The following is a 13,457-nucleotide window of genomic DNA, read 5'->3' on the forward strand; positions in this document are numbered from 1 at the left end:
TATAATGCTTTGGTGCACTGCTCCTCCTTGTGGATAGGGGAGGGCTGTCTTACTGAGACAACATGTAGTCCAGGAAGTAAGTGAGCCCAGTGTCGAAGGCCTCACTGGGCACTGGGCTCACTGATAAAAATCTAAAATATCTAAACCCACATAAAGACCCCCAGGAAAGTGTTCTAAATCTTCTAAACGTCATTAACATATATTTCTGTGTCCCTTTAAGTTCCGAAAAAAACACCTCAATAAAAACACTAATCTCTGTAGACTATAAACAATCAAAGGAATAAAAAAAACTAACTCAACTGTCTCTGTAATCGACCATATTATGTACTATGATAATCACACAATGTCAACACACAGTGAACAGCTACACAAACCCAGCAGCTTGTCAGTACTTTACTGCACCATAATTTACTGCATATCAATGAACATAATAATTATTGCATAAATATTAATGAATATGACTTGATAAAATCCTGACCATATTAAAGCAGGGAATCATATCAAATTGACATATTGGTTGTTCAGTTTGACCCACCAGTTTTGGAGATATGGCTTATAGAGTAATGTCTTGCAGAAAACAATAAATTGTGAAAACAGGCTTGAAAGGTTCACTTCTGTGGTCTCTAACATTACACCTAGCTACATGTTTAAGCATTTATTTCATATTTACATGTCGATTTCAGCTCTGACACTTATTTCAGACATGCTCTATTATGTGAAGAGTCTGCCTGTGCTATTAACTCATTAAAAATGTTCTGGTGAAAAGCTGGAATTTGCGCAATGGCAGTCTCTCAGACAAATCTGGTCACATATGTCTTACACTAAAGGCTTTTGCCTGTATGAGTCCTCATGTGTACTTTTAGACTACCCTTCTCAGTAAAGCCTTTACCACATACTGTACAAGAGAAGGGCTCTTCACCTGTATGAGTCCTCATGTGTACTTTTAGACTACCATTCTCAGTAAAGCCTTTACCACATACTGTACAAGAGAAGGGCTTTTCACCCGTATGAGTCATCATGTGTGATTTTAGATGACCCGTCCGAGTAAAGCCTGTACCACATACTGTACAAGGAAATGGCTTTTCGCCTGTATGAGTCCTCATGTGTAATTTTAGATGACCTGTCCGAGTAAAGCCTGTACCACATACTGTACAAGTATAGGGTTTTTCACCCGTATGAGTCATCATGTGTGTTTTTAGATCACATGTCTGAGTAAAGCCTTTACCACAAACCGTACAAGTATAGGGTTTTTCACCCATATGAGTCCTCATGTGTACTTTTAGACTACCCGTCATAGTAAAGCCTTTACCACATACTGTACAAGAGAAGGGCTTTTCACCTGTATGAGTCATCATGTGTGTTTTTAGATGACCCGTCATAGTAAAGCCTTTACCACATACTGTACAAGAGAAGGGCTTTTCACCTGTATGCGTCATCATGTGTGTTTTTAGATGACTCGTCTGACTAAAGCCTTTACCACATACTGTACAAGGAAATGGCTTTTCGCCTGTATGAGTCCTCATGTGTGTTTTTAGATCACATGTCTGAGTAAAGCCTTTACCACAAACCGTACAAGTATAGGGTTTTTCACCCATATGAGTCCTCATGTGTACTTTTAGACTACCCGTCATAGTAAAGCCTTTACCACATACTGTACAAGAGAAGGGCTTTTCACCTGTATGAGTCATCATGTGTGTTTTTAGATGACCCGTCATAGTAAAGCCTCTACCACATACTGTACAAGAGAAGGGCTTTTCACCTGTATGCGTCCTCATGTGTGTTTTTAGATAACTCGTCTGACTAAAGCCTTTACCACATACTGTACAAGGAAATGGCTTTTCGCCTGTATGAGTCCTCAAGTGTAATTTTAGATGACCCGTCTTAGTAAAGCCTTTACCACATACTGTACAAGAGAAGGGCTTTTCACCTGTATGCGTCCTCATGTGTGTTTTTAGATAACTCGTCTGACTAAAGCCTTTACCACATTCTGTACAAGGAAATGGCTTTTCGCCTGTATGAGTCCTCATGTGTAATTTTAGATGACCCGTCTTAGTAAAGCCTTTACCACATACTGTACAAGAGAATGGCTTTTCACCTGTATGAGTCCTCATGTGTGTTTTTAGATTACCCGTCACAGTAAAGCCTTTACCACATACTGTACACAAAAATGGTTTTTCGCCTGTATGAATCATCATGTGTCTTTTTAGATGTGCCTTTAGATTAAACATTTTGCCACACTCTGTACAGCTAAAAGGTTTCTTCCCTGTGTGAATTATTGTGTGTCTATTTAGGACACCCTTCTGATTAAACATTTTTCCACACTCTGTACAACTAAAAGGTTTCTTCCCTGTGTGACTCCTCATGGAGTCAGGTTGTTTTGATGATTTCAGGTCCTGGGACAGCTTGCGCTGTCCTCCCACATTTTGTGTGTTTTGTGATTTCAGTGTGTTTAAAGCTGACTGATCTGTCCTAGTCTCCTCCAACTCATCACTGTCTTCAGTGTCAGAATCAGAACAATGTGAAGAGAGGAGCTGCTCATCACTAGTTGGTTGTGATGTTCCACAGTCCTCTACATCAGCTTGTGTTTTCATGTGTTCAGTTGAGGTGCCGGCTACAGGCTCTTTCTCTCTGTTTTCATCATCATCATCTTCACTTTTCACTGCTAGTAATGTCAATGTTGACCCACCAGCCTCTTCTGGTCTTTGAAGTAGCTCCTCCTGTTCTTCTTTAATGTGTGGAGGTTGTGGTTCCTCCTGGGCCAGACTGGCGCTCCTCTCCTCTTCAGGTGGAGCCTCCTCTTTACACACAGGGAGGTGCAGAAAGTCTAGGAAAAAATAATACAAAGAGACTGTGGCTGTAAGAGGTATCAACAGATTGAAAAATTTAACATTGAAATGTGACGGTGAACTGACTGTGCTGTAAATAGTGTGGCCGTCTCATAGAAGATGTGAGACGAGCTGAATGAGAGGTAGTCATTATCATAGATATATATGAGAAAGGCTAGATGACACGTCCCCGCTGCTGGCCAATGGAGAGTGACGTTATAGAAGGGGTAGATGATAATTTTAGATGACCTGTCCGAGTAAAGCCTGTACCACATACTGTACAAGTATAGGGTTTTTCACCCGTATGAGTCATCATGTGTGTTTTTAGATCACATGTCTGAGTAAAGCCTTTACCACAAACCGTACAAGTATAGGGTTTTTCACCCATATGAGTCCTCATGTGTACTTTTAGACTACCCGTCATAGTAAAGCCTTTACCACATACTGTACAAGAGAAGGGCTTTTCACCTGTATGAGTCATCATGTGTGTTTTTAGATGACCCGTCATAGTAAAGCCTTTACCACATACTGTACAAGAGAAGGGCTTTTCACCTGTATGCGTCATCATGTGTGTTTTTAGATGACTCGTCTGACTAAAGCCTTTACCACATACTGTACAAGGAAATGGCTTTTCGCCTGTATGAGTCCTCATGTGTGTTTTTAGATCACATGTCTGAGTAAAGCCTTTACCACAAACCGTACAAGTATAGGGTTTTTCACCCATATGAGTCCTCATGTGTACTTTTAGACTACCCGTCATAGTAAAGCCTTTACCACATACTGTACAAGAGAAGGGCTTTTCACCTGTATGAGTCATCATGTGTGTTTTTAGATGACCCGTCATAGTAAAGCCTCTACCACATACTGTACAAGAGAAGGGCTTTTCACCTGTATGCGTCCTCATGTGTGTTTTTAGATAACTCGTCTGACTAAAGCCTTTACCACATACTGTACAAGGAAATGGCTTTTCGCCTGTATGAGTCCTCAAGTGTAATTTTAGATGACCCGTCTTAGTAAAGCCTTTACCACATACTGTACAAGAGAAGGGCTTTTCACCTGTATGCGTCCTCATGTGTGTTTTTAGATAACTCGTCTGACTAAAGCCTTTACCACATTCTGTACAAGGAAATGGCTTTTCGCCTGTATGAGTCCTCATGTGTAATTTTAGATGACCCGTCTTAGTAAAGCCTTTACCACATACTGTACAAGAGAATGGCTTTTCACCTGTATGAGTCCTCATGTGTGTTTTTAGATTACCCGTCACAGTAAAGCCTTTACCACATACTGTACACAAAAATGGTTTTTCGCCTGTATGAATCATCATGTGTCTTTTTAGATGTGCCTTTAGATTAAACATTTTGCCACACTCTGTACAGCTAAAAGGTTTCTTCCCTGTGTGAATTATTGTGTGTCTATTTAGGACACCCTTCTGATTAAACATTTTTCCACACTCTGTACAACTAAAAGGTTTCTTCCCTGTGTGACTCCTCATGGAGTCAGGTTGTTTTGATGATTTCAGGTCCTGGGACAGCTTGCGCTGTCCTCCCACATTTTGTGTGTTTTGTGATTTCAGTGTGTTTAAAGCTGACTGATCTGTCCTAGTCTCCTCCAACTCATCACTGTCTTCAGTGTCAGAATCAGAACAATGTGAAGAGAGGAGCTGCTCATCACTAGTTGGTTGTGATGTTCCACAGTCCTCTACATCAGCTTGTGTTTTCATGTGTTCAGTTGAGGTGCCGGCTACAGGCTCTTTCTCTCTGTTTTCATCATCATCATCTTCACTTTTCACTGCTAGTAATGTCAATGTTGACCCACCAGCCTCTTCTGGTCTTTGAAGTAGCTCCTCCTGTTCTTCTTTAATGTGTGGAGGTTGTGGTTCCTCCTGGGCCAGACTGGCGCTCCTCTCCTCTTCAGGTGGAGCCTCCTCTTTACACACAGGGAGGTGCAGAAAGTCTAGGAAAAAATAATACAAAGAGACTGTGGCTGTAAGAGGTATCAACAGATTGAAAAATTTAACATTGAAATGTGACGGTGAACTGACTGTGCTGTAAATAGTGTGGCCGTCTCATAGAAGATGTGAGACGAGCTGAATGAGAGGTAGTCATTATCATAGATATATATGAGAAAGGCTAGATGACACGTCCCCGCTGCTGGCCAATGGAGAGTGACGTTATAGAAGGGGTAGATGACTCGCCCCCGCTGCTGGCCAATGGAGAGTAGTAAGTAGCCTTGCCGAGCCATGGGGCCCATAGGGGCAGGAGCCTATCTCCTGTTTCTGTAGCGTGAGGCAGCTTGATGTACAAGGACACCCCCTGGACATGACGCTAGTATGTCGCAGGGACTTACCCCCAATCCAACCCTTGATGCTGAGTGTCAAGCAGGGAGGCACTGGGTCCCATTTTTAGAGTCTTTGGTATGACCCGGCCAGGGATCGAACCCCGACCTCCCAGTCTCAGGGCGGACACTCTAACCACAAGGCCACTGAGCTGGTCAATGGAGAGTGACGTTATAGAAAGGCTAGATGACTCGCCCCCGCTGCTGGCCAATGGAGAGTGACGTCGCCGCATGTCGGCCAACTTGCTAAAGGTAGCTCGCCCACTCACAGCATTGTGTCTGTGTAGCATGTACTTTTTTGAGTGGTGCAAACCACTCCAACAACCAGCTTTGTCTGTACCCGTGTACCTGTACGTGGGACCCAAAGAAATGAGCATGGTCACTGACATTACGTCAGACCACAGCTGATCAGGCTATATAAGACCTTGCACCACTCAGTTCACACGGGTGTGATTTTTTAATAACCATAACTTGCTCAATTTTCAACTTATTTTCAAACAGTTTGGTTTGTTATAAACGTCAGATGATACTGCATACTTATAATGGACTTTCATATAAAAAGGATTTAAGCAGATAAGCATCCTGAATCATAGCCATGTTGATGGTGTTTGTAATAAACCAACCCATTTGTAAATCAGATTTCAGCGAGTTAAGAGTATTTTTGTTTGGGCTGATTACCAGCTACCATAGAACGTACCAGAAAAGTTCACTGTAGCAAGATGGCCGACTGGTGAACGACGCCTTTTTTCTCACTGGTACCCGTTCCAGAGACCATATTACACCAGTCCTCCGTGACCTTCACTGGCTCCCAGGCAAACAAAGAATCCATTTCAAAACACTCCTGACCACCTACAAAGCACTTAACAACCTGGCTCCCCTCCAAACCTTCAAAACCGGCCTCAAAACACACCTCTTCAACTAAAACAAAACACATACATACATGGATGCACCTTGGACGTATCCTCAGTGATGTATCCCAAGGTCATCAAGGTTTCGGGTCTCCCAACATCATACCCCTCACTCAGGTGACCCAGCCGGGGTGATCAAGTCCCGACTTACGTCCCAGTAGCTACCCTCGATCAGTCCCATTAGGGAAAAACCAGGGCCGCACAATCCGTTCCTCCTGAACTACTCTGCCAGGACTGGGAGGTACCATTCTGGTGCGTGGAAGGACTAGGCTCTGTGGGTTGACTCCTGTCCGGGCCCCTCCTACGTCTCACCAGGTCCACTCCTGCTCTCACCAGGTCAGGCCCTGTGCGTTGCACCAGACTCCCAGCACCAAGCACTTTATTCAGGAATGGTGGATTCTCGAGCCGCAACGGTTCCGCAGGCTCCACCTTGCCCTTGGTGGTGCAAATTGCTTTACCCACCTAACCCTTTTCACCGTTTTTAGCTCTTAGTGTTTATTTATTTTTCCTAATAAAAGTAGTTTTTATTTTTGTTGTTACCCCTGCCCCCCATGTAAAGCATCTTTGTTTACTCAGAAAAACGCTATATAAGTTTGAGATATTATTATTATATGTCTATGGTCATTATTATTTATTCCATCTAGCCTTTATGTCTAGTGTCATTATTATTTAGAAAGTAAAAGTAGTAGTAAAAGTTAATAGTAAGCCTTGCCGAGCCATGAGGCCCATGGGCAGGAGCCTATCTCCTGTTTCTGTAGCGTGAGGCAGCTTGATGTACAAGTACACCCCCTAGACATGACGCTAGTATATCGCAGGGACTTACCCAAAATCCAACCCTTGATGCTGAGTGCCAAGCAGGGAGGCACTGGGTCCCATTTATATAGTCTTTGGTATGACCTGGCCGGGGATAGTTAATAGTATACTGAAGTAGAATTAATTGCAAAGCTTCAGTGAACGCATTAATACATTTACAACCAAACCATCGTCCCATTCAGAATACATTTAGATCAATGCATCGATGTAGTGACATTGTTAATGCTTAAGTCGATAACCGATTCATATTGGTTCATATATTTTCACCTTCAGTACCGACCCACTGTCACCAATAAAATAAATAGACATCTTTACACCCTCAGTACCGACCCACTTTCACCAATAAAATAAATAAAGACATCTTTACACCCTCAGTACCGACCCACTTACACCAATAAAATAAATAAAGACAGATTGCTTTAAACTTACTGGGATCCATGTGGTCTTCAGGTTCATGTTTAAGGTAGTCTTCAGGTTCCTGTTTAAGGTGGTCTTCAGGTTCCTGTTTAAGGTGGTCTTCAGGTTCCTGTTTAAGGTGGTATTCAGGTTCCTGTTTAAGGTGGTCTTCAGGTTCCTGTTCAAGGTGGTCTTCAGGTTCCTGTTCAAGGTGGTCTTCAGGTTCATGTTCAAGGTGGTCTTCAGGTTCCTGTTTAAGGTGGTCTTCAGGTTCCTGTTCATGGTGGTCTTCAGGTTCCTGTTTAAGGTGGTCTTCAGGTTCCTGTTCAAGGTGGTCTTCAGGTTCCTGTTCAAGGTGGTCTTCAGGTTCCTGTTTAATAGAACCAGTCGTGGCTGGAGAACTGATCTTCACCTGCAGACTGGACTCCACACACTGCTCTAAAATGAAGGAATACAATAAATACTTTAAAGATGGAGTGCCACAATATTTGTATTTTTCCAGTTTTTCACGTGTCTATGAGGTGACAGTACTTCATTAGACCCCCTGGTGTGTTTCGTATGTGCAATGGTGTATTCCCTTTGTATTTAGGGTGTCTTCCTGGAGGCTGGAACCCTTGACAGTCAATGAAATAAACACTGGTGTGTGTCGTAAGTGTGACGTATAATTAGCACACGCACCCACGCACCTCCCCCTATATTCTTTAATACGACAACCTCTGTGGGCAGAGCTGCCACATACACAAGTGTGCATTTTGAACACAGCGGCGGCAGGGTGCTCCGAGTCTGTACCAAACTGTGTGACAGCTGTCAGTCATTTGATTTTGACACATTACCAGCTGACAGCAGGCGTGAGCAATGGCTGAATTAAGCAATATTACACTAGAGGGTGTTCTTTATCGTCATTAATGCACGCCTGTGGTGCCGTAGGAACTCGCCAGAAAGTAGCAGGTCATAACATGTCGCTTGTTAGATTAGAATCGATAAAGTGATATTTGATTTTATAATACCTGCGAGAGTGTCACAGCTCATCTCCCAGTCTAGTAAGGTCAAAGATGACACATCAGCCTCCTCCTCCTGTTCCTCTTTAATGTGTGGAGGTTGTGGTTCCTCCTGGACCAGACTGGATGTCCTCTGATGTTGTGGAGGTTGTGGTTCCTCCTGGACCAGACTGGATCTCCACTTCTCATATTCAGATGAAACCTCTTTACACACAGACAGAAGGAGGAGAGAATAGGTTAGCATCAGCTCAACAACTCAAATGCTTTTTTATCATGTCAGGATGACATTGTTTAAAAAACACAAGTAGAGGCTCCTGGAATAGGCAAGCCTGTGTCTGTGTGTCCGCACTTGTTTTGTTTTTCTTCTTCATCTGAACAACAACTATTCTCTATGAGGCAATAAGGGCCTTTCTCTGCCCCACCCCTCCCATTTGTTTATATTGTGTTTAGGATCCAAGATGGCCGCAGCACCAGGAGGGGGTGGGGCGGAGGTGAGGGGGTGGGGTCGACATATGCCCTTACTGGGCTGTGTTCACACATTCAAGACACCAGTCTTGTGTCTGCGTTTAATGGCTGCTCCAATGCATTTCCAATGGAAGCCCATATGGTTTGACCAAACATTTTGTTTGATGGGGAGGAAGGGGCAGAACACATCCATCAAAGCTGTGTTCAGACACAAGGCAAGTGTCTTGAATGCAGCCCAGTAAGGGCATATGTTGACCCCGCCCACTCACCTCCGCCCCACCCCCTCCTGGTGCTGTGGCCATCTTGGAAACTGTGTGTGTGTGTTAGGGCTGGGTGCAATATTTTAAGTTTTTTTTGTCCGTGCTGTTCTGGCGCCCTAGGTTCTAACCCTAACCCTAACCCTAGTTCTAACCCTAACCCTGGGTTCTAGGCCTAAGTGCATATGGTTGATATGAAATAAAGTGTATCATAATAAACAGTGAGGCTCAGTCAGTCTAATCATATGCCAGCAACACCAGAGGGAGTTCAACAAACCATGTGCAACCCAGATTCGGCACAAACAAGTATTGATTGATTGAACTATTTATTAACAGTTTGCAGAATTACAGTAGCCTACATTTCAAGCACAACTCAATACAAAGACTGTTAACTGCGAGTGGACGACCCAATAAAGCATTACACTTGTTTACAAGAGGGTCCACCTAAATTAATTTCACTCCTATGCCACAAAAATGTGGAACGCCCTACCAACTGTCATTAAGACATGTAAATCCCTTGACTCCACCCACCCCTTTTCCCCCTCACTGTATATGTTTTTCCCCCTTTTTACCTCCTTTATGATGATTTCCTGTTTTTGGCTTTATAGAAGTGTATAGTGTACAAAATGTTATGATGAATTGAACAAGGTGGACCCTCTTGTAAACAAGTGTAATGCTTTATGGTGTCGTCCACTCACAGAGTAACAGTTAACCGTTTTTGTATTGAGTTGTGCAAATGTACTGATCAACTGTTAATACAAACTTAAATCAATCAATCAAGCAATAATGTTAACTCATGGCTTGGGGACTGGGGAGGCGTGCAGTTGCTGCGTGGTGTGGAGCGGCTGGAAGTTGAACCTTTCAATTCATCATATATTAAATCTATCAGTTAACTTGGAATTTGTTTAATATGTTTAAGATTTTAGGTTCCATGATGAGGGGACGTTTTTGAATGGTGGTGTTTGTTTCATGCGATGCGCTGCTGAGCGGGCATTTCATTGGAGTGAGAATGGTTGCCATTGCGATTCCAAGTGAGACAGTGTGCGGGATTCTTTTTTTCTCTACTTCTCAGTTCCAGTTATCCGACGCACCTGTCCATTGTAGGTGTGCAGAAGGACTTTTTCTTATAGTCAGTCAAAAGATAAAAACAGTTCTGTCCGTCCTGTCTGTACAGCTCTCTCTCTCTCTCTCTCTCCCTCTCCCCCTTTCTATTCTCTCGCTGACAGACATCAATACAAAGTTGAAACCGTTACGATGCGCCCTTATCCATAGGCTACAGCCTAATGTCTCTCTCTCTCTCTCTCTCTCTCTCTCCCTTTCTCTTCTCGTCTCTCGCTGACAGACATCAATACAAAGTTGAAACCTGTTACCTACGACTACGATGCGCCCTTATCCATAGGCTACACGTTTAGCCTAATCTTTCTCTCTCTCTCTCTGACGGTCTGAGCAATGCACGATGCACCTGGCTGTTACAATAGCGCGAGGTATTAATATTCTCTCAAAACAAAGTCGGACAATGTTTTAAATTAGGCTACTCCAAACCAGACCCACCTATAAATGTTGTCTGTTGTGACATCAATGGGATCGCAGGAAAAAGACGCTCAACACAACTTGTCTTGATCTGAAATGATGTGAAATCCGTTCGCTTTTTTATTTCTTTTTTTAACAGCGGGCTGCGGGAGATGTCTGACGCAGTTGATTTGATTGACACCCGAACACGTGTTGCGGCATTGACATGCCAATCTTTCCTTAATAAAACTGTAGTCCATAATATCCGTTCCAAACTCTGTTTGCCTGCACCCCCTGTTACCTCCTCCTGATAGCTAACGCCCCCCCCCCCCCCCCCCCCCCCCAACGCCCAGAATGGTTATTTGGCCCACAAGGATTTATATATATTATAATCACACAATCAAAGTCCGGATCGTTTGCAGCTGGGGTTAATTGCCTCGCGCTGCGCAAGGGTCTTCACAATAGCGCTGTTGTGGATTTAATTTTGGTAAACTGGATAACAACAGAAACACGTGGAAAAGCTATATGAGTCGTCTTGTCTGTTGTCTCTGTAACGGTGCCACTGTGTGTGTGTGTGTGTGTGTGAGCTGTGAGGGGAGGCCGCGCATGGAGGAATGACACTGGAACTGCACTAAAGACACACAGCTGCTCTATACATCTCCGTATACGGTGTTTTACCGGATTTTGCAGAAATGCTCTAACATCTCCATACAGGAGGGGGGGGGGGGGGGGGGTGCGCGGTAATTATCGCCATACCGGCGGTATGGGGGCCGACAATAACCGCGGTAATAAAAATCCCATACCGCCCCAGCCCTAGTGTGTGTGTGTGTACCTGCAGTGTGTAGTTTACTGTTGTGTCTAACACATACCTGCAGTGTGTAGATCGATGTCCATATCAAAATCAATGTCCAGCAGTTTGTTTTGTTTCTCCAGCAGAATCTCTAGTGTCTCCATCTGTCTCTGGAAGAGGCTGCACATCCACACCGCGGCCACACGGAGGCGCTCCAATACAAACACTCTGACATGATCATCAAGCTTCACACAACAAACATCAGGACCACACTGCTGTTTGTCGAAAACACACAATATGTCCTCTCCAACCACTGACGTCATGTGTTCATGTATCTTCAGCCGTACAGACTCCATTTGACTCGTTTTACCTCCTTTAGGAGACATTTACACCAAATAGACTCTCTTCGAAACTACCGCTGTTTCCTTGGCTTCAACGCCGACAAATTGAACTCGATGCTGGGCTGAATGAGTGAGGATACACCGCTGGAGTGCCAAGAGATGATTTCGGGTCGTCACGTTTCAGTGACACCGAAGAACCGACTTAATGTAATATAAACATAGGCTATATAATGTGTAAATGTTTCTGTTCCTACTGTAATATAGAATGTGTGTTAAATATACTTATAACTTATAGGCAATAGTGTGTAAGAGACTATCTTCCAAACTACCCCTGTTTCCTTGGCTTCAACGCCGACAAATGGAACTCGAAGCTGGGCTGAATGAAGGAGGAAACACCGCTGGAGTCCCGAGACCGAGATGGCTTCAGTTGTTAAGACTCGGCCGTACCTTGAGCTAGCTCTCCTGGCGTGGCTGCTCCAGAGAGTTGGAGATCGGGGGTCGATTCCAGCTCAGGGTGATAAACGTTACGTTGTTAAATATACTTACAACGTATAGAATGTGGAAAATGTCTCTTTTCTCTAGATGAGGATCAACAAAGAGCTTCTCTCCGATTCCGCCATTACGCTGAAAAGTGAAAACACACAACACGCATCGACTTCCGGTTCAACCGACGAACCGGAAGTCGATGTGTCAAACCGAGCATGCGCCGCTGCCTCTATGCTGCCACCTGGTGTAGGAGGTGTGTAACTGTTACTGAATACATGATGTAAGGATGAATGAATGGACTGCCTTCCACTAGCTTCAGGAATAACATGAATGTTAAACAATGTTACTGAATACATGGATGGTGATTGATGATTGACATTATTTAATTATAGGAATACTAAACCCTTATCTCGTTTAAGGAGCACACCACCAATAAGCCATGAAACAACAGGTAACAGAGTATGTGGAATGCGACATCGTGAAAACATAATCTTCTTCCCACTCTGCATGGAAGTGATATGTTTTAGGCTTCTTTGCCGCACGCATCTTGATATACGATTGATATCCTTTTAATTTGTTTAATTGTTAACAACACAACAGACCATGCAGACTTGATCTTGATATATGATTGATATCCTTTTAATTTGTTTAATTGTTAACAACACAATGCAGTGCCTTGAAAACAAGGCACTGCATTGTGTATGTTTTTTTTCTTTTTTTTTTTTTTTCCATGGCAGCTAGGGGCAGGCGGTCTACCTGTGCAGCGCTTGCGATCGACGTAATGGGCATCCCTGATCTACCACATCTGGAGGCATGATCATTGAGAGCCCCACTCTCCTCCATGAAGGGATTTCTCAGGTCCTCAAAAGGCATCCACCAGTGCCAGCACATCTGTCTATAAAAGAATTATGCAGCCTCTGAATGTTTAATAATGCACATCAGAAAATTGTACCTTGTAGCCAGCTGGCCTTTTTGCGTATTGTTCATGATGGCTCCATTCTTCTGACTTATAGAGGGTATGTGCGTGACATCATCATCATACCCGGAAGTTATGCGGGAATGCCTACTGAGTGGCAAAACACTACTTTCTGGCCTTGATAGCCCATACATCCAAACAGAAAAGTCCTATTTGATTCCATTAAATGACTTTAAACAACATTAAATTCACTTTGTCACTCACTTTGCCACTCAATTTGCCACTCGATCTGCCATTCACTTTATGCATGCGCATACCCTCTATAGGTGAACTCAATTTCTTGCGTGCCAACTCATTCTAAAGAGAAGATTCCAAAGCCAGTACACCATCTCTATTTCTTTCAGATTCAGAATGTCGCT

General features: G+C 43.5%; 1 protein-coding gene across 1 annotated transcript; it reads right to left on the minus strand.

The window, feature by feature from the left end:
- Positions 1-2,121: 2,121 nt before the first annotated feature.
- On the minus strand, positions 2,122-11,543 carry LOC306917693 (uncharacterized protein). Its single transcript, XM_079530602.1, has 5 exons — positions 11,375-11,543; positions 8,284-8,478; positions 7,310-7,714; positions 4,641-4,778; positions 2,122-2,824 (listed from the first exon to the last, which is right to left on the minus strand). Exons 3-5 carry the CDS (start codon positions 7,556-7,558, stop codon positions 2,672-2,674), a joined length of 540 nt encoding a protein of 179 aa, XP_079386728.1. The 5' UTR covers positions 7,559-7,714; positions 8,284-8,478; positions 11,375-11,543; the 3' UTR covers positions 2,122-2,671.
- Positions 11,544-13,457: the final 1,914 nt, after the last annotated feature.

The sequence above is a fragment of the Electrona antarctica genome (assembly GCF_951216825.1).
Source record: "Electrona antarctica genome assembly, contig: SUPER_24_unloc_1, whole genome shotgun sequence".
In the NCBI taxonomy this organism is placed as follows: domain Eukaryota; kingdom Metazoa; phylum Chordata; class Actinopteri; order Myctophiformes; family Myctophidae; genus Electrona; species Electrona antarctica.